General features: G+C 45.5%; 1 protein-coding gene across 10 annotated transcripts in view; it reads right to left on the bottom strand.

Moving 5' to 3' along the window:
* Nucleotides 1-20,000, bottom strand: part of LOC123774890 (polyhomeotic-like protein 2) — a 136,320-nt gene that overhangs the window by 15,616 nt on the left and 100,704 nt on the right. For 6 of the 10 annotated variants that reach the window (XM_069316616.1, XM_069316625.1, XM_069316624.1 and 3 more), the window contains 8 exons: nucleotides 18,636-18,812; nucleotides 17,934-18,116; nucleotides 13,104-13,221; nucleotides 12,776-12,915; nucleotides 11,889-12,039; nucleotides 9,534-9,751; nucleotides 1,481-1,758; nucleotides 172-995 (listed from right to left, as the gene is read on the bottom strand). In XM_069316616.1, coding sequence (XP_069172717.1) covers nucleotides 172-995; nucleotides 1,481-1,758; nucleotides 9,534-9,751; nucleotides 11,889-12,039; nucleotides 12,776-12,915; nucleotides 13,104-13,221; nucleotides 17,934-18,116; nucleotides 18,636-18,812 — 2,089 coding nt within the window. The remainder of the gene's footprint in view (nucleotides 1-171; nucleotides 996-1,480; nucleotides 1,759-9,533; nucleotides 9,752-11,888; nucleotides 12,040-12,775; nucleotides 12,916-13,103; nucleotides 13,222-17,933; nucleotides 18,117-18,635; nucleotides 18,813-20,000) is intronic. The other 4 variants (XM_069316626.1, XM_069316621.1, XM_069316622.1 and 1 more) reach the window with 3 other exon arrangements.

Genomic DNA, 20,000 nt, shown 5'->3' with positions numbered 1-20,000 from the left:
ACAAAAATTGCTAATATGACGAGAGAGAGAGAGAGAAGAAGAGGCTAATTGCATTTTCCTAACCTTCCAAAATGCTTCAAGAATGTCACAAAATTTAAAAGCACCAGGCCCAAGACCCAAGAACTAGATTTCACTCCCAATAGACACAGACGTAAGCACTTGGCAACCTACCTTCTCCGCTTTCACTGGAAGCTGTGCCGTTTAACGTTGGCGCTTGCACCTGTTGCGTTACAGCTTGTGTCATGTGTGTTGCGCTCCCTGGTATTGAAGATGGCATGCACGTCACTGCATTAACTTTTTTGCCTGTACCGTTTTCATTCGTAAGAGAAGATATGGTGTTTACTTTCTTTGTTGTTGTGATGGTTTCCATTTTAGTCTCTGTCTTGGGTTGGAGAGTTGGAGGTGTTGAAGACATTGGTGATATTGCTGGCGCCAGTGTTGGAGGCTGCAGGGAGGTCATAGCCTGAGACACTGGACATATTATTTGTTGTTGTTGGTGATGGAGTTGTTGCTGCTGTTGTTGCTGTTGCTGCTGCTGCTGCTGCTGTTGCTGCTGCTGTTGTTGCTGCTGCTGTTGTTGTTGTTGCTGCTGCTGTTGCTGTTGTTGTTGATGCTGTTGTTGTTGATGTTGTTGATGTTGTTGCTGCTGCTGTTGCTGCTGCTGCTGTTGTTGCTGCTGCTGCTGCTGTAGTTGCTGCTGTAGTTGTTGCTGCTGCTGCTGCTGTTGCTGTTGATGATGCTGTTGCATAGAAAATGTTGTAGTGGCTTGGGAGTTTATAGAAGCTTGACTAGTCATAGTCTGTACATGAGACTGGGCTTGTAGAGATACACTAGATATTAACGTGGGTGGGGAGGGGGCCACCGACACTTGAGGAATATTCACACTTGATTGCTGGTTTTTCGATCCGGGAGCTCTGACCAGCTGGGGCAAGCCAGGAGGCGGCTGCCCTGCTGGGGGTAGAGGTGCTGTCGGAGGGGTCATTGGAACTCCAGGTCTGTAGACAAAATTATTTTATAACTATTTTGCATTTACAAAAGTTCATTATTGCTACTAACACAGAAATTACAAAAACTTGTTGTTAAAATTTTTATATAACAGCTTAAACAGCATCCTTAACCATCCAGCACCAACAGTAAAGTTGTGCATGAAATTGTTCACTCATGAACAAATCCACAAGGGCCATGATGAGAGTTTGAATCTACGTCAGAGAAGATCCCAGACATGCCTTAATCGACTGTGCTACGGCATGGTAAAGCAGTCGATTAAGGGGCGTCTGGGATCCTCTCGGACATAGGTTCGAACCCTCATCACGGACCTCGTGGATTTGTTCATTTGATGCATCACGCTATTGTGATTTGTGTGTGTAATTGTTCACTCATCTTTTAGTTAAATCAACAACTATAAATTTGTTAAATTAAAAATATAATTAAAAGCAAAAATTTAAAAAATTTGTTACAAAAGTTGATATGAATCACTTACTTAGTTTGAGCCATACTAGTAATAGCTTGCATCTGAGCACCCTGAGCTATAACTTTATTGGCGGCCGAGACAGTTGGTGAAGCCGCCATGGGTGCTGGAGATCCAGCTGTCTGCTGCATCACCTGCGTGCTAGCATTGGCAGCAGCAGCAGCAGCAGCAGCATTTGCAGCCATGGCATTAGCATTAGCGGCGTGGGACACTTGCGCATTGGTCATCTGAGAAGCATTACTCATGGCCGGAGATGCTCGGTTGGCACCACTCTTTCCACGCACCTTATTCTGAAACCAATATTTTATTTATAATCCTTATCCGTTATCAATTTATTTGTGATAAAATGAAACTCATAAAGCACAACTACACTAGAGAAGGATATATATATAATGCCAAGAAAACACCTCAACCTAATTTTTTACGCAGGAAAATGTTTCATCCATGTCGGCAGTCTACTTGTCCCCTTTTCACAATGTTTCAGCTTCCAGAACCTCCTTTTATGTGGGACTATCAAAAGTCTTTTTATTTTTTATGTCCAGATAAATGCAGCCAACCCAACCAACCTATAAGATCTCTGTGGCTCTATCACAAAAAACCAGCGTTGAATGTAATGAAACGCCATTTTCTGGGTGAGACCCGGAGGCTTCCCGGAGCTTTACCGGCTGATATGCTAATGTCAGACTTTGGCATCAGTCATGTGTATGGAGTTCTAGGGCCTACCGGGGACCACGAGCCAGAACCTGGCCCCCTCAGAGAGGCAAGGGGAGCAATGGCCTATAGAAACCCCCGTGTGGTTGGAAGCATTCTATGTCTGCCATCGACCGGGTCAAGCATCCAGAAAGGTAAGCATTCCAAAACAAACCCCTATTCTGGTGAAAATTGCTACCTAAGCCGAACTAGTGAATAGAACTCTTCAACAGAAAACACGGAAACTAGTATGACGTCATACGTCACCGCGCCGCTGTCTGCGCAGCTCCCCCCTCCCCGGGAGGGGGAAGGGGGAGCCCCAGACCTCCCACGCCGGCTATCCACCCATCAGTTCTGAGGCTGGATGTCAAAACACGCGAAAAACGCCGACCGGAGGGAGGGAGGGTTGCCGGGGAGCCTCCGGGTCTCACCCAGAAAATGGCGTTTCATTACATTCAACGCTGGTTTTCTGGGGGGAGCCCCGTCGGCTCCCCGGAGCTAACTACCCACAGAGGAAGGTCAAAGGGACAAAACCGGGAGGCGGACACCACGCACCCCCCAAGGAGGCGAGACAACCGGCAGCAAACGCCAACCCAAGGCGCCACAGCCCCGAAAATCCCGGGAACAACACGAGAACCACGAGCAGCAAGGCCCCTGCACGAACACCAAAAATCCATGCTCGAAAGACTGCAAGGCCACGTCGCCCAGACGGCAGCAAGAGCAGCGAAGCCACGAACGCCACAGGCAGCTTAGCCGCAAGAACACGGCTGACCACCCGGGACACCATCACCCGCGAACCGGGAAGAACAGAACCGGATCAACGCAAAACGCGCTCCGGACCCAAACGCCGTGGCACGCAAACAACAGCAGAGGGCCGCCACTGAACACAAAAACGACACACCCCCGGCCCGACCAACAAAGCACCAACAAACCCTGGACCCCTCCAGAATGCAGCAGCCCCACCCCCCGCCAGAAAAGATGGAGACTGCTGCCATCAAACAACCAAAACGCTAAAACCGAAGGAGCAAGAAAACACAGCGAACCGACCCCCAGAGGCAAAGGCCCAAAGGAAAGAGCCGACGAAAAAACACACCGGAACCGAAGGGGCACTACCAACCGAGGAGAAGACAGAGCACGCTGACCAGAGACCAGGATGGTGCAAGCGGCGCACGAACAGGCCGGAGGTGAAATGACGCACAAGACAGCTGACTAACGGTGCAGAAGCAACACCAAGACCGAAAGCAAGCTGAAGCGGCTCCGCCTGCGCCGCACGAAAAGAGGCGACAGTATGTGGCAAGACGACGGCCCCCAACCCCTACTAGAAAACCAAGCCGAGAGTAAACCAAGCCAACAAGAAGGACCCACCGAAGAAGGGACAGGAAAAGGAAGGACCGCCAAAATACCCCATACTGCCGCCAAGAAAGCACGCAGGTGGGACACCTACCACGAAGCCACCTGACCACCAACCGGAGGCGAGACCACGAGGCAGAACATAAGCAGCCCCGACAAGGCCCCCCCCCGAGCCCAGGAAAAAGGCGGAGCCGCGAGAAGATCTCGGGCGCGACCACCGAAACCCAGGCGGCACAAGGAGATGGAACGTCTGCCGAACAGAAAAACTCCGAAGCATGCAAGCCCGCCAGGAGTTCAGAAACGACGGGTCCGACGCGAGACATCGCAAGAACCCCCCCAAAAAAAGTAAAACAACAACAACCGGCAGGGCAAGCTAGGAAAACCAAAGAAGGCGGAAGGGTCGCCGCCAGAACAGGACCCGAACCAAGGGGCACGAACAACTGCAACAGACCGAGACAAAGAAGCACATCACAGGACACAGGCTGACAAACGCCTAAGAACACACGCAGAACATTCCTGCTGCAGAAGAGGCAGGAAGAAAGAGCAGAAGCACAAAAAAAAAAAAAAACCAGGAGAACAACCAGGGGTGGACAATCAGGCAGGGACAAAAACCCCACGCAATCCCCAGGCACAAAACGGCAGCAAAGCGCCACTCCACAACCGGACACAGGAACAAGGACACGCCACCGTGAAACACGGTACCAATGCTCACGTGCAGCAGCAGCAGCAACAGGCACCACTGCAACATGCAACATGTAAATAGCAACTCCCCTCTGCAAAGGCAGAGAACGGAGCAGGCAGACCCCAGACAGGGCCAACGGAGACACGACAAAACCCTGCAGGCCCAGAAACCTGCACCAGGCGACCGACGGCGGAGAAAACCCCGCTCGATACCTGCTGGATGAGGTACTGGGAGCTCTTTTACACCTCAAGCCCGGCCCAAGGTCAGGCCAGACCGGCCAGAGGATGGCCCACCAGGCAGCTGCTAGGAGCAGTCCACCGGTCCACATACCCCCACAACCAGGACGGGCCGGAACTGCCATACGAAAACAGGCCAGTGCGCCCTGGAAGTCCACGGACGAACCAGCAAGAAGGCTTATGCTCGCAAGTAGGTCGTGTAACAAGCACAGACCACTGATGGTAATACAGTGTTCCCCAAAAGTGCCAATAGCACCACTGCACTCCGCTGGTACTATCCCGCAAGTTCTACCAGATAGGCGGGACCCAAGAGCCAGAGCTCAAATCCTGCAAGCACAGCCAGGAGCCTCACCAGGTGAGTACAGAACCAACCCTACAACCCCCACACCTCACAACATTAAAAAAGGAGGGTCCCCCTGAATGACTCCAGCATGGGTTGGACATGCACATGAGGGGGACAGGAAGGGGTGATAAAGGGACAGTCACTGGTGTGCGAACGGTCTCAGTCGTACAAAATTATACCTAAATAAAAACAGGTATATGAACACCGCCGCATCCAGCGCCCGGCCAAAAGACGCCAGACCGCAGAAACTCACCTGGCGAATGGTGGCTCGAACTTGACACGACTCAACCGTGCCCAGAAGAACTTGGGAGCACCGCCAGGTGAAGACGCCAGAGCCGGACCCGCAGGAGAACAGGGAGAGGCGAAGGAGGCGGTCCACACCCATGACACAGAAAACCGCGGTGTCCTCCCCACAACTGGGAACCAGGACACCCCTGGTGCAAAGGGGCACATACCGCAGCCAGGGAGAAGAACGAGAGGCGAAGCACTGTAGCAAAAAAAAGGGCGCAAAACCCCAGCACTGAACCATCACCCAGACCAAAACAAACTCCACGGCGCATGCGCATAACACGCTGGCCGAACCGCACACCCTCCCTGCGGGAAGGCGCCAGCCAGGACTATTGCACGAGAAAAGGAGCCAAAAGAGGAAGCAGGAACAATAAAACCGGCCAAAGAAGCAAAGAGCCCAAAAAAAAGGGAACCCAAACGGGCGACAAGTAGCCCAAACGGGCGACAAGTAGCCCAACCGGGCGACAAGTAGCCCAACCGGGCGACAAGGAGCCCAACCGGGCGACAAGTAGCCCAACAGGGCGACAAGTAGCCCAACAGGGCGACAAGTACTAGGAGCCGACAGACGTTCCAATAATGCGGGAAGTAGCGAAAAACCTTCCCGTACCCTCGAGAACACAGAAGCCAACACTAGTCCCGAAGGCACACGAAGGCGCAGGCGCACCCGAGATCAAAAGTCACGCAGAACCCCAACGAACGGGGAAACATGACAAAAACACCGTCCCAAAAAGCGGGGGAGGAAACATCCACCCACAGGACGGAACCAACCGACTCAAAGGCCAAGGAACCGAGCCCGGGGAGGGGCCGACGTCCAACAGCACGTACGGCGAGTGGGGAGGAAAGACCCCACTCCGCGTAACCACAAGCCCCGCCTAGAGGGGGATAAAACCCCCCACGGGGTCTAACGGGGCCAAGGCCCCCCCCAAGGCAGCCCCTCCCCAGCCCCGGGAACCTACACGACAGGCCCCGGGGCCGAGCCGTTCCCCCAAAGCCCCGGCCGTACCAGAAAACCGGGGCAGCCGTGAAAACACTAAGGAAGGGAGCCCACTGGCAGACTCATACAACACGGCTGGAGGAACAGGCCCAAATGCCCCCGTCACTACCCCGGAAGGGGAATTCCCCGAGACTGCCCGAGTCTCAACACCACGAAACACCCCGCCCTGAACCTACAGACGGTAAGGAACCGGATGCAGGCAGGAAGGGTGAACCAGGGGAAAGACAAGGGGGCGTGGATGCAACCAACACCCCCAAGCTCCCAAAACGAAATACAACGGGGCAGCCCCGGGGCTCCCGGGGAGGAAACCACGAGAACGTTGCCACCACCAAGGCTCAAGTGCAACGCCCCTGCTGCCCGCACCCGCTTTGTTAGCACAACTGGGTAACCGAGCCACAACGAGCAACCAAACTCGCAGGACACCGGGTCGAAGGTGTCACCGACCCCACAGGCAGCAGACGGAGGCAAAACAGAGAGTCACCCAGAGACAAAAGGTGAGAGCAACCCTCAAACTCGCTGGAAGCGAGGGGGGGGCTCTGGGGTCACATCCATCGGACCCGCGCGCCCCCAGGGGTTTCCCAGGGTCCCGAGCGTTTACTTTAAGAGGACTCGCGCTCAGGTAATCCCAGGCAGGGTACTGCTAACCGGCACCCAAGCTACCAAACAACTTTCTAAGAGCTGAACCCCCGGGACGTGTACACTCACGGGGACCTAGCAGGGGGTACCACCAGAAATACTCAGAACACAAGGGACACAAGGGGCAAGAACGAAGGCAGACCCCCCCACCAGGTATATAAACAAAAGAAAAAGAAAACCCCGCAAGAGGACAGCGTACCCAAGCGGAACAGAGCCGGCCGCTATGATTGGTAAAGACAAGCTGCACAGTACCCCGCGCCCCACCAGTGCAAACACCGCCCCTTACTCTAAGGCGAACATGGGAGACAGAACACCCGAGCACACAAAGAGCGGCCGAAAGCCAAGCGGTAAACGGCCAAGCAGGGGCAGGACCCAAGGAACTTGTGGAAGGTGGCCCCAAGCCCCAAGGGCAGTACTTACAAGGCACCTAGGGAAGGGAACCCTAGGCGCATGCAGCCCGAGTACTGAAGAATCACACCCGGCTCACGCACCACCTAGAAAACAGACACCACACTCTAGGTACAGTGCTGAAACAACCACTGGAGCCGGAGCACATAACCATTGCCAATAGCATCAGCCGAAGAACTGATGGGTGGATAGCCGGCGTGGGAGGTCTGGGGCTCCCCCTTCCCCCTCCCGGGGAGGGGGGAGCTGCGCAGACAGCGGCGCGGTGACGTATGACGTCATACTAGTTTCCGTGTTTTCTGTTGAAGAGTTCTATTCACTAGTTCGGCTTAGGTAGCAATTTTCACCAGAATAGGGGTTTGTTTTGGAATGCTTACCTTTCTGGATGCTTGACCCGGTCGATGGCAGACATAGAATGCTTCCAACCACACGGGGGTTTCTATAGGCCATTGCTCCCCTTGCCTCTCTGAGGGGGCCAGGTTCTGGCTCGTGGTCCCCGGTAGGCCCTAGAACTCCATACACATGACTGATGCCAAAGTCTGACATTAGCATATCAGCCGGTAAAGCTCCGGGGAGCCGACGGGGCTCCCCCCAGAAACTATGCTGATTTGTTACAGTGTATCTTCCCTGTTTGAAAGGCATACTATGTTTTATTATGTCATATCTCCAGGTATTCTACCTGGATTATGTCATATCTCCAGGTATTCCACCTGGATTATGTCATATCTCCAGGTATTCTACCTGGATTATGTCATATCTCCAGGTATTCTACCTGGATTATGTCATATCTCCAGGTATTCTACCTGGATTATGTCATATCTCCAGGTATTCTACCTGGATTATGTCATATCTCCAGGTATTCTACCTGGATTATGTCATATCTCCAGGTATTCTACTTGGAGAGTGTTTTGGGAGTTCTTCTACCTTGAAATTACCTTGGAGTGTTTCCGGGGCTTAGCGTCCCCGCGGCCCGGTCGTCTCGTTGCTGGACTGATCAACCAGGCTGTTTGACACGGCTGCTCGCAGTCTGACGTATGAATCACAGCCTGGTTGATCAGGTATCCTTTGGAGGTGCTTATCCAGTTCTCTCTTGAACACTGTGAGGGGTCGGCCAGTTATGCCCCTTATGTGTAGTGGAAGCGAGTTAAACAGTCTCGGGCCTCTGATGTTGATAAGAGTTCTCTCTCAGAGTTCCTGTTGCACCTGCTACTCCCCTACTTCTACAAAAGTTATCTCATATAATTTTCCAATTTCCCATTTTAATTATTGTTGAATACTTTAACTATTATGGTTAACAGGTCTGTAATTTTGAAGGGTTTCTCTGCTACCATATATGTAGATTGGAACTGTTTGTCATTTTCCATATATTTGCTAAGATTCCTGTATATAAAGATGCCTGAAAAGTCAACTGAAGTAGAATGCTCAACTTGGGTGTGCATTCTCTCAGAACCCAAAGTAAGACTTCATCTGGGCCAACTACTTTGTTTCTACCTAGCTCCTAAAGCATTTTTTCTACATGTCAATATGTGAATGTCTCCAGGATGAGGTCCATTAACCTGCCATCCACTCTTGCTTCATAGGCCTCATAATTTCTTTATTTTAAACTAAAGTCACCAAGTACCAACAATCCAGATTTATCTTTTGTCTGCTCGTGCTATAAGCTTTTTCATGATCATCATAAGGTCGTCTCTTTTATCATCGAGCTCTTTCTTTGTCCATGTACTGTTTGTTGGTGGACTCTAGGCAATAACAATCAGCTTTTGAACAAATCCACAAGGGCCGTAGGGTTCGAACCTCTTATCATCATGGACGTAGTTTCGAACCTTCATCACGGCCCTTGGGGATTTGTTCATTTGGTGTATCACGCTATTGTGATTTCTGTGTGTATTGAATCAGCTTTTCATTGTGATTACAGATCTCCAGCGCCAATATATGCCAACCTTCATAAGTTGTTGTGCATTAGTTCTCTTGCCTTTAGTTTTTTCACCAGCACAGCAGTGCCTTTACCATTTCTAATTTTATTGTCAAGTTTCCAAACTGAGTAACCCAAATTACAAAACAGAACACAAAACAACTGATATAAATTGGAAGAGTTTAGATTCAGAAAAGATCTGGGTATATACTGGTTTGGAAATAGGTTTGTTGATTTATGGAACAAGTTACCAGGCAACATAACAGACCGAGATCGTTTTAAGCATGGGTTAGAGTTAGACATATATATGAGTGAGTTTGGGATTGTAAATAACAGCTACCCTATATAGACCAATAAGCCTTTGGCAATTTACCCTCTTCTCATGTTTATCTTATGTACTTATTTCAACATCAAATTTTGCTTTTATAAAAGGGACCCTTCAGATGCTTGAGCAACCACCAAGGTGCCCTCCAGAAAGAGGCATTTGATTACATTCAATGCTGGATTTTTAAGGAACAATGTTTCTCACCTGTGTTCTGGGTGCCGTCATAGGTCCAGGGGCAAGCTGCTGACCAGCTGTTTGAGTCGACACTGAAGAACCTGGACGAATCTGTGTAGGATTGGAGGGCAGGATAGGTGGACGCATATTGGGTGCCTTGGGCTGGATGTTGGCAGGCATCTCCATTCCAGCTCGTTGCTTGGGAGTCTGAGTGCCGTGCTGCATCGATCCCAATGGCGGCATCATAGCTTAAACGAATTTATTTAGTTACCCAGTTGCACATATCTCTGTTTAAACATATGATATAAATGACCTAAGGAATAATATACAAGAATTTTAAAGTGACAAAACAAAAGTGAGAGAGAGAGAAAGTATAACAGTAGAAGAATAACATTGAGGAGATACACTCAAGGCTAAAATTAATGAATGATTAATGATAGAATGATAAAAAACTTGTGAAATAATTATCCAAGGAACCTAATGAGCAAGTGGAAATGCACCCAGGGAGGAGTAGCCAAGAAACCAAGCTTAAACATCAACAGAAAAGGAAGATCCCTTGTCTGAGCATTAAAAATCTTCAGAAAGAACCAGAGACCAGGATGGGTTGAAAGACACCCAGGAACCCATCTTGGGCTCCTTCCCAACCCCAGGAGCCCTAAATAAAAACCCCAGAGCAGAGACAAGTTTTGCCTGAATGCTTGATCAGACAAGAAGGCATCTTCACACTCTAAAAGGATCTAAGCCAAATGCAACCACCCAGAGAAATAGAAGACTATTTGTCTGAAATTGCTTTACTTGGATCTCCTCTGTGAGCAGCGGTGCAAGGACCAGAGGACTGATCGTCCACAGCAGTCATCAACAAGGAGCAAGGTGCCTTGAGCAGCGGCAGAGGGTTCAATTCAACTCTGCCAGCATATAGGTCATATCTGACTCATACTGACTCTGGTGGAGCAGGGAATCAGGGTGGTAGCATCAAATTTTATTCAGGGAATCAGAGTGGTAAGATAAAATTTTATTTGATGTAGTACTAATTTTTAGTGGATGATCCAAACTATGAACACACAATTTTCACAAATATGAGGGAGCATGGTTTTTTGGCTGGAATGAATGCAAGGCTGGAATGAAACAAGCAAATAGGGGAACCCTCCCCCCCCCCACAGGACGGAGTCCAAGGAATGGCCAACACTTATCCAGGAAAAATCCAGGACTCAAAGAACTGATAATTCAATGGAGTAGTCAATAGTGTCTGCCATCGAGCAAATGACTTGAGGAGTTGTAAACATGGGAGCCAGAGGAGAGGGGAGGGGGAGGGTGATGTGACCTAGTTACTGGGTGCATTGTTTAATTTATTCTCTTTAGACATTGATGTGGTCTGTTTTGCTTCACATCTTTCTGTCGGTTTGATTTCTTGGTGTCGGTGAAGATGATTATGAATTCCCTGCTCTCTGCACCTCCTTAAGGGAGGGTCGGGTTTTTGCCTGTGGCCCTCCGGTATGGTTTTAATGACTCACAAGGCCTGATGTGAATTAATAGTGTGGAGCTATCTCAGTGTTGCTAGCAACATGCAGCCACTGTTTAGTGTCTAGAAAAAAAGTTCCATGTGGCAGGACACTAAAGATGGAAAATAACTACACAAATGCAGAAAGGGTTTAACTCTTAACAACCATTTGTCTGCCAATTCTTGGAATTTGTCAACATCTTCCTGCTCCAAACTACACTTTTTGTTATTTATTAACTTTCATCAATCATTTTACAATGTCTGCAAACATCAGCATATATGAGATTGCTCCTTCCGCTAAGTTGTAACTCATAAGCCTAGATTAAAAAACAGTAACAGGCTCTGGGTGTGTTTTGGCAAAGGTGGAAGGTAGTTGGAGTTATGGTAACTGGTTATGCTATAGTGGTGGATATGGTGGTAATGTGATGACCAAACCAAACACCAGAAGATAAGGAGAGGATGACATTTCAGTCAGTTCTGGACCATTACAAAGTCCATTATCACACTCGACTTGATAATGGTGCAGGACAGACCGAAATATTGTCGTCTCCTCATCTTCTGGTGAGTTGTTTAGTCTTTATAACTAACAGTATGTTTGGAGTCCGCACTATACTGATGTTACACTTGGGGTCATAGAATCATACAATACTGTATTATGTTCATGGTATCAGATGTAAATAATAAGCTGTAATGTTGGATCAAGCACTAAGAGTGACTGAGGTACTGTAAAGAGTTCAATTATTGTTGCATGTGGAATTTCCTAGAACCCCCAGTACTACTCATTATGTCCCTCTCATCTTGTAAACATAATCCAAACGGCACCGCTTGACCCACCACAGGTGGTCGTGTAGTGTGGTGTGCATGGGGCCAAGAGCTACTAAACTTACAATTAGGTGCATGCATAGTTTGTGGCTGAGTGTTGGAAATAAAAACACTTTCTTGGCCCGGTTGAGCACCTCTGATGAAAATTGGCTGATTCTGAGCAGCCAGAAGAGCCGGAGAGTGCAGAGTCCCAGGGGTCGCCCACGTGATGCCTTGCTGTAGGAAAACACATCGCACGTTTTACTAAAAATAAAGCCTTACTTTTATTTTTTCAGTACCAGCAACTGCATTTGTCTTAAAAACATGTAAATACAACTTTAACAATCTCCAACTTTCTGAGTGGCACCACTTAAAACAGAGAAAATCAATTTTACTTACAGCATTTACTTGTGTAACTAAAAATGCTTCATGATAAGCCATTAAATAACATTCTAAATCTCCCTTGTATATGTACAAAAACAAACACTGTCATTTTTCAAAATATTCTTCGAACCGCAATCAATAACCTATTTAAATAATAATTATATTTAAGAACACTATTGTCTAATTTTGTATGTTATAAATATATTAGGGAGCCGGTCGGCTGAGCGGACAGCACGCTGGACTTGTGATCCTGTGGTCCTGGGGTCGATCCCGGGTGCCGGCGAGAAACAATGGGCAGAGTTTCTTTCACCCTATGCCCCTGTTACCTAGCAGTAAAATAGGTACCTGGGTGTTAGTCAGCTGTCACGGGCTGCTTCCTGGGGGTGGAGGCCTGGTCGAGGACCGGGCCGCGGGGACACTAAAGCCCCGAAATCATCTCAAGATAACCTCAAGATATTACATTGATAGATCTATCTCATTTACAACCCAGTTATTTAACCACTCCGCTGGTTTGCTCACCCCCTTTCCCCCATGATATCACGGGGTGTGCAGTACAGTGGTTAAATAAAAGAACCACAAATAAAGTTACCTTCTGCATATCTCCGGGCTTGTGTGTAGTGGAGTGTGCGGGAAGTATGTTGTGCTGCTGGCTGCTGATGACTCCCACGGGCAGCTGACCGATCACCAATGTCTGACTACCTGTGGTTGGGATGGCCGCAGGAGAGTAACCTATTGGAACAATACTTTTAATGTTCATGGAGAAATATTTGTCAAAATATGCCAGTTAGATTACCATGTGCCCTCGATGACAGCCTCTACGAGACACTTGAGAAGCAACTCTGAGCTAATTGCATACTAGGTATGTAGATGCCCCGTGAACTTTTGAGCATATTCTATAAGCAAGTTAAGGTAATTACCTTGACCGCCAGCCTGCAGTACTCCAGCCTTCCCTGTGGTGGCTGTCAACATGTGGGGGGCAAGTTGACCTTGGAATGGCTTCCCAGCTGCAATTACCTGAAACGACATTTGGTTTACCTACAACCCAAATTTTAAGACATAACTGAAGAATATGTAATATATTAATCATAAGTTACACAATAAAGAAAAAATATGAATTTACTATACAGCTATTTGTACATCTTGTCTTACATTTATAGGCAAAAATGTCGATTTGAAACTAATTTATGCATATCCTTACAGTTCTGGCTAGTCTAAACAATGTACAGTAGGTGTATGCAGTCTCTCTCTCTCCTCAAATAGTATGGGATGTTACCATCTGAAATTGTGGTAGTGAATCCTCTCCCCTTGTTATCCATGACCCTTGACCTGATGACACCTCTTTAACACTTTCGCGTTCCACAGACTGACTATCTCGTCACTCATTTTTCTACTGAATGGGTTCCAACGACGCAATACTGAGTCACTCATTAAAATATTTTTTAAAAATTTAAATTTTATCAGATCAATCTGGTAGTGGTTTTAAAATAAGCGCCTTTAGATTGCACACAATTTGATACCAAAATCAAAGATATAACATGAAACTTGATGTCCAAACACTTGAAATATTATAAATAGGCCTATGGTCCGAATATTAAAATATTTGTTAAAATTCTATTTATTGTCCTATTATCTTGGGACTTATTTTAAAATGTGCGCCTTTTTATTGCGAACAATTTGATACCAAAATGAAAGATGTAACACAAATATTTATGTCAGAACACTGGAAAGATATAAATAAATTTGTGATGATGAGCGTCCAGAATTAAAATATTTGTTAAAAATCCAGTTATTGCTCTATTATTCTGGGACTAGTTTTAAAATAATCGCCTTTTTATTGCGAACAATTTGATACCAAAATGAGCGACGTAGCACGAAATTTGATGTTATCAAATTGAACGAGTTGAACATTAGGTTGCAATGTACAAAATGGTGCTCGTTCACGGGTAACTTTAGGCTTTTCTGCAGGGTGGCACTCCAGCCTTTTGTACATTTTATTCATACACATCTGTAGGGAATTTAATTGCGAACACAATGATACCAAAACGAGCAACGTAGCACGAGAATTAGGGTAAAAAAATGGAACGAGAATGCACATGTTACTGATTTTGTGCGTTTTTGCCGACTTTACGCTTTGCTGTTGGGAGTCACGCTAGGCTTTTGGACATTATATTTATACACACCTGTAGAGAAATTAATTGCGAACACAATGATACCAAAACGAGCGACGTAGCACGAGAATTAAGGTGAGAAAGCTGGAACGAGTATACACATTTGGGTGTCACCGCGCGCTTACCCGCGCGGAGGGGCTACGTACCCCCTGTCAACCGCGAGTTTCCACGGAGCGCGAAAGTGTTAAACTTTTTACCTTGACAACTTTATGTTGGTTAAGCTATTAAATAATAGTTTAGGGAGATGAGGGATAGAGTCCCCTACAGGGGTTATGAAGTTAAGTGTAAGGGCCGGGATGATTCCATTCCTGGTCATAAATCAACCTATCTCTGGACACAATCACAGACCGAGTCACACAGGAAGGCATCACTACTATAACCGAGTGACAAGCAGTGTGATGCTATTATAACCAAACATTGGAATGAATTTTACTGCATTATACTGAATTAAATGCATATTCATTATGTATATTCAATGACTGACTTAACAAAATACAGGGAGTAGTAGTTTTCCTTATTAATGACTTTCAGGACCAGATAGGAGATAGAGTACCATATCTCCAAAATCTTGTGGACGACTGCCTTCCTTATTTCGTTATACAGTATTTAATAAATAAATGTTTATTTCCTAATGGGACAGATCACATGTCACAAAGGTGAGTCTTTATTTATCATCCAATCTGCCAGAGTTAAACCTTAATGTGGCCAATCCTGAGTGTCTAGAATTATTTCCTTTTCTTTATGTTTATGTCAGAGACTGTCCAAAGCATGATATCAATATATAACACACCTACGATTATTTCTCATTGTAGATGTTCATATTTCCCCGTCAACACTTACCTGTTATCTGACAGTCAAAATATTTTCAGAATAAATTGTTATGGCCTAAGTTGCTAAATCTGGTGTATCATCTCATTTTAGTTCCTATGTGATGGCACAAAGGAGAACTTCACTTTATGAGATAATAATAATAATACAAACTAGTCATCCATGTACTGTTACCTGCTTTATACCTGCTTAATGGGGTTCTGGGAGTGCTTCTACTCCCCAAGCCCAGCCCGAGGCCAGGCTTGACTTGTGAAAGCCTAGTCCAACAGGCTGTTGCTTGGAGCAGCCCACAGGCCGCTCAAAGCAACTGTATTTTGTTTAATTAGAGAATGAAGAGAACTTAAGTGCTTCAGTGCCCTCCAATGTTCTGTCAGACAGAGTACAGATGAGCAAACTCATTCAGAAGTCCATAAGATAAATTTTTTGATTTTAGATTTAGATTTTAGATAAAATAAGATTTCCATGGTTTACCCATTCGCTGATTCCCAGCCTTGTGCCGGGCCTACCGAGCCGTTTACAGGGGTCTGGTTATGAGGGTATTTATCTTCGTAATCCACAGGCTCATAAGCATCGCAACCAAGTTGATCCAGTAATTATTAATAATTACTCCAGTAATAAGCAAAAATTAAGCATAGTTATCTTGAGATCTTGAGATCTTGAGATTCTTGAGGTTATCTTGAGATGATTTTGGGGCTTTTTAGTGTCCCCGCGGCCCGGTCCTCGACCAGGCCTCCACCCCCAGGAAGCAGCCCGTGACAGCTGACTAACACCCAGGTACCTATTTTACTGCTAGGTAACAGGGGCATAGGGTGAAAGCAACTCTGCCCATTGTTTCTTGCCGGCGCCTGGGATCGAACCCAGGACCACAGGATCACAAGTCCAGCGTGCTGTCCGCTCGGTCGACCGGCTCCCATAGTATTTCATAGAAGTTTTAGACTATGCTTCAGTGATATTTCATATATAGAGCACCCTCTCAAATTTGGACCTGTCTATAATAGATCCTCTTAAATAATTGAATAAATCCATCCACTGGATTTTCCCAACAAATTTTTTTTCTTTGCTAATCTTGCTTATTTATTTGTAAATGTCAGTTAAAAATAATACAGTACACTGTACATTCATATTTTAGAAATAGTTCACAAAACTTGCATTGTACTGTATTACAAATTGTAGAAACAAGCTTATGTGAATTGTTTTTCTGAGGCATTCAGACCTACTGTGAGGACACTCGTATTGATCACGTGTTTTCTTTCTGTATTTACTCATCAGTGCCTGCCCATCAGTCACTACGAGGGAAGTGAAATTTAGTTCTTTATGATGACCAAACCACACACCACAAGATGCGGAGAAGACGATGTTTCGATCTGTGCTGGACCATTATATCAAGTCGATTGTGATGCCCAAAATATCAACATATTATGGTCATCATATCTTCAACCATGTTATTGTGATTCATCGTCTGCTTAGGTTCTTTATGCTCCACCTCTTAGCCATCTATACCTTGTGCTCCAATTATCTCTCAATGCAGCATTGTCCCTTATCATTATTGCAACCCATCCACCTGTTTAGATGGTACTCTTTGTAGCTATGTGCACCATAGTACGAACATTGATGTACTAAGCACTTATTCACTTTATAGTCCAAAAAAATTAAGGTAAAAACAATCTTAAATATTCCTAGGCCTAATATAGCACACATATATACTACATTAGGCCTCAGATAGAGTGTATTAGGCCTAGGCAGGTTAGGTTAGTTTAGTTTGTCTTTGCAACGTAAGTAAAAAATAGTTTCTCGGTTTGTCCAAATTCAATAGTACCGATATCTACTTTCTAGTTGTGATGTGCGTTGGTATACAGTATGCATTATTGTAAGATGCAGAAAGCTATAACGCAGCGTCACACTGCAACTCAACACGTTTACTGTATAGGTCGCTGCTAAGCATAACATATATGGCAAGTCAGCCATGCGAGGAACATTCGAGATATGAAGAGGAGGAGTCACAATAACGTGGGTGAAATATGTTGACCAAACCCCACACTAGAAAGTGAAGCGACGACAACGTTTTGGCCCCTCCTGGACCATTCTCAAGTCGATTGTGACTTGAGAATGTCACAATCGGTCAGTCCGTCCTGGACCATTCTCGCAATCAACTTGAGAATGGTCCAGGACAGACCGAAACGTTGTCGTCGCTTCACTTTCTAGTGTGTGGTTTGGTTAACATTTGAGATATAGTAATAAATGGAGAATTATTTTCAGCAGTTATGTTAAGAAAGGTTAACCTGCCATCAATAGATGGCTTCAGAGCTCAAATAAACTACTGATAAATTCTGTTTAACTGGTGTGAATATACTATACTGTAGCAGTAACTGATAAATCACCAAAGCTACAAATATTTATTAAACGTTTGTATTGAGTATACAGTAAATCAATGTTATAATTTTATTGTACCACAGTACTAAAATATTGTATAAAGTAGTAGTAACTTCTAATATTAAAGAATACATTTGATTTACAATACACTGTACAATAATTAATGAGTAATAATGAACATAAATAGTGTTAAAATGAACATAAACACAGGATATGACTGATGGTAAAGTTTACATATATTCTCATATAATCATGACTATGATTCCATCATAAAACACTATGGTAAGGCAAATGGTTTAATTATTCTACCCATTACTATTAAATCAATTTCTATAACTTTGTACTGTACATGCACAGAGTGACATGTCTACACAACCTCACCTGAAGCGGCTGATTGAGTCCATTCAGAGTATTTGGTTGTATAGGCGTTGTATTCATGCCTGTAGCCGTCTGAAGGGTGAGATTACTAGGCACGATCAGTTGACCCTGGGCATTTTGGTACAGTTGTTGGAGATAGGGGCCACCTGGTATTCCACTCTGAATTACTTGTACCTGCGGAGAGAACTGAAAAACAAAAGTTTTAATATGATAACAATAGCTTTATCTGAATTATACTTCATGACTGCAAGTCAAAAATTATGCTAATGCTAATATAAAAAGTATGCTAATTTCTTTTAATGTTAGCCCAATGAATAAGAACAATTACTTATAAGAGCTCTTTAAACTATCGAATAGGAATTAATTAATAGAAAAGTGTATGTATGTATGTATGTATGTATGTATGTATGTATGTATGTATGTATGTATGTATATATATATATATATATATATATATATATATATATATATATATATATATATATATATATAATCTATTTATGTTACGACTGAGAACTTTTACATAGAAAAACTCAAACATACACTAAATTTCATGCCATACCAAAACAATTATTTTCATCTGCAAACAGAACATAGAACAAACATTTAAGTTTAATACCAATATTTAAGCAACTAGAGACCCTTATTATATAACGACATTATATAAGAATCAAATTGATACATTTGCATGAAGAGATAAAATACCTGTGGCATAGGAGATGGTGACACTCCAGGGTGAGTGAGAGGCTGTGGAGCGAGGTGGTGTTGGAGAGGCTGGTGCAGCGCCGACACCGTACTTGTGCTCGTCTGCGGCACTGGTGCCGGGGCAATAGCCGGAGGAGCGGACTGCATCCCAGACGCCAACGAGGCTTGAACATAGAACTGAGGGCAAGAGATAATCATTATACTTAATATACGTACGGTACTGTACACAATTCTAGATGAAATGAAATGGGAAAAATCATAGAAATACTGTATGAGAATGGGTTAGTATCTTTGAATATGGAGATGCTATCCATGGGTTGCTTAACAGATTAAGAAATACAATATGACCTCCATAAGTAACCCATTATGATCACTTAATATGGTTAATATATTGTGAATTTAGAGGGTCCCAGTACTACAATCGGGTTCGTTCTTGACCCAATCAAGAATTCTGGGTTTGAATATGGACAGCATAGAAATAGTTGGGCGCATTTCCTAGCAGTAAATAGGTACCCAAAAGTTAGTCTGCTTGTGAGGGTTGCATCCTGGGAAGGGTCAATAATTCGACCCTTAGGGGAGACCTCGATACAAGCCTAACATGAACTGTATGTACAGGCTGGCTGCCTGTTCTCAGCCACAATGAATTATAATTATTATAAGAGTTTAACAAGAGACAGCTTCCAAGAACTAATAAGAGATGACACACATTTCTGTTGAGGTAGCACATCTTGCCACTCATTCTATCACTGTGTCTTCATAACCTCTGTCACCAACTGAATGGCTGAAATGACTTCATTTGCAACTTCAGCTGGCCACGTTCACAGCTTCAGCCGGCTACGTTCACAGCTTCAGCCGGCCACGTTCACAGCTTTAGCCGGCCACGTTCACAGCTTCAGCTGGCCACGTTCACACCTTCAGCCGGCCACGTTCACACCTTCAGCCGGCCACGTTCACAGCTTCAGCCGGCTACGTTCACAGCTTCAGCCGGCCACGTTCACAGCTTTAGCCGGCCATGTTCACACCTTCAGCCGGCCACGTTCACACCTTCAGCCGGCCACGTTCACAGCTTCAGCCGGCCACGTTCACACCTTCAGCCGGCCACGTTCACAGCTTCAGCCGGCCACGTTCACAGCTTCAGCCGACCACGTTCACAGCTTCAGCCGACCACGTTCACAGCTTCAGCCGGCCACGTTCACACCTTCAGCCGGCCACGTTCACAGCTTCAGCCGGCCACGTTCACAGCTTCAGCCGACCACGTTCACAGCTTCAGCCGGCCACGTTCACAACAAGGGATGTGCAAGGCAAAACAACTTTTACCTTAAGGATCTTTTCATTAAAAAGATCTCATTTGCATCATTGTTTTCC

The sequence above is a fragment of the Procambarus clarkii genome, chromosome 84 (genome assembly GCF_040958095.1).
Source record: "Procambarus clarkii isolate CNS0578487 chromosome 84, FALCON_Pclarkii_2.0, whole genome shotgun sequence".
In the NCBI taxonomy this organism is placed as follows: Eukaryota; Metazoa; Arthropoda; class Malacostraca; order Decapoda; family Cambaridae; genus Procambarus; species Procambarus clarkii.
The sequence above is the reverse complement of the archived record's forward strand: the minus strand, read 5'-3'. Positions and strand labels throughout refer to the sequence as shown.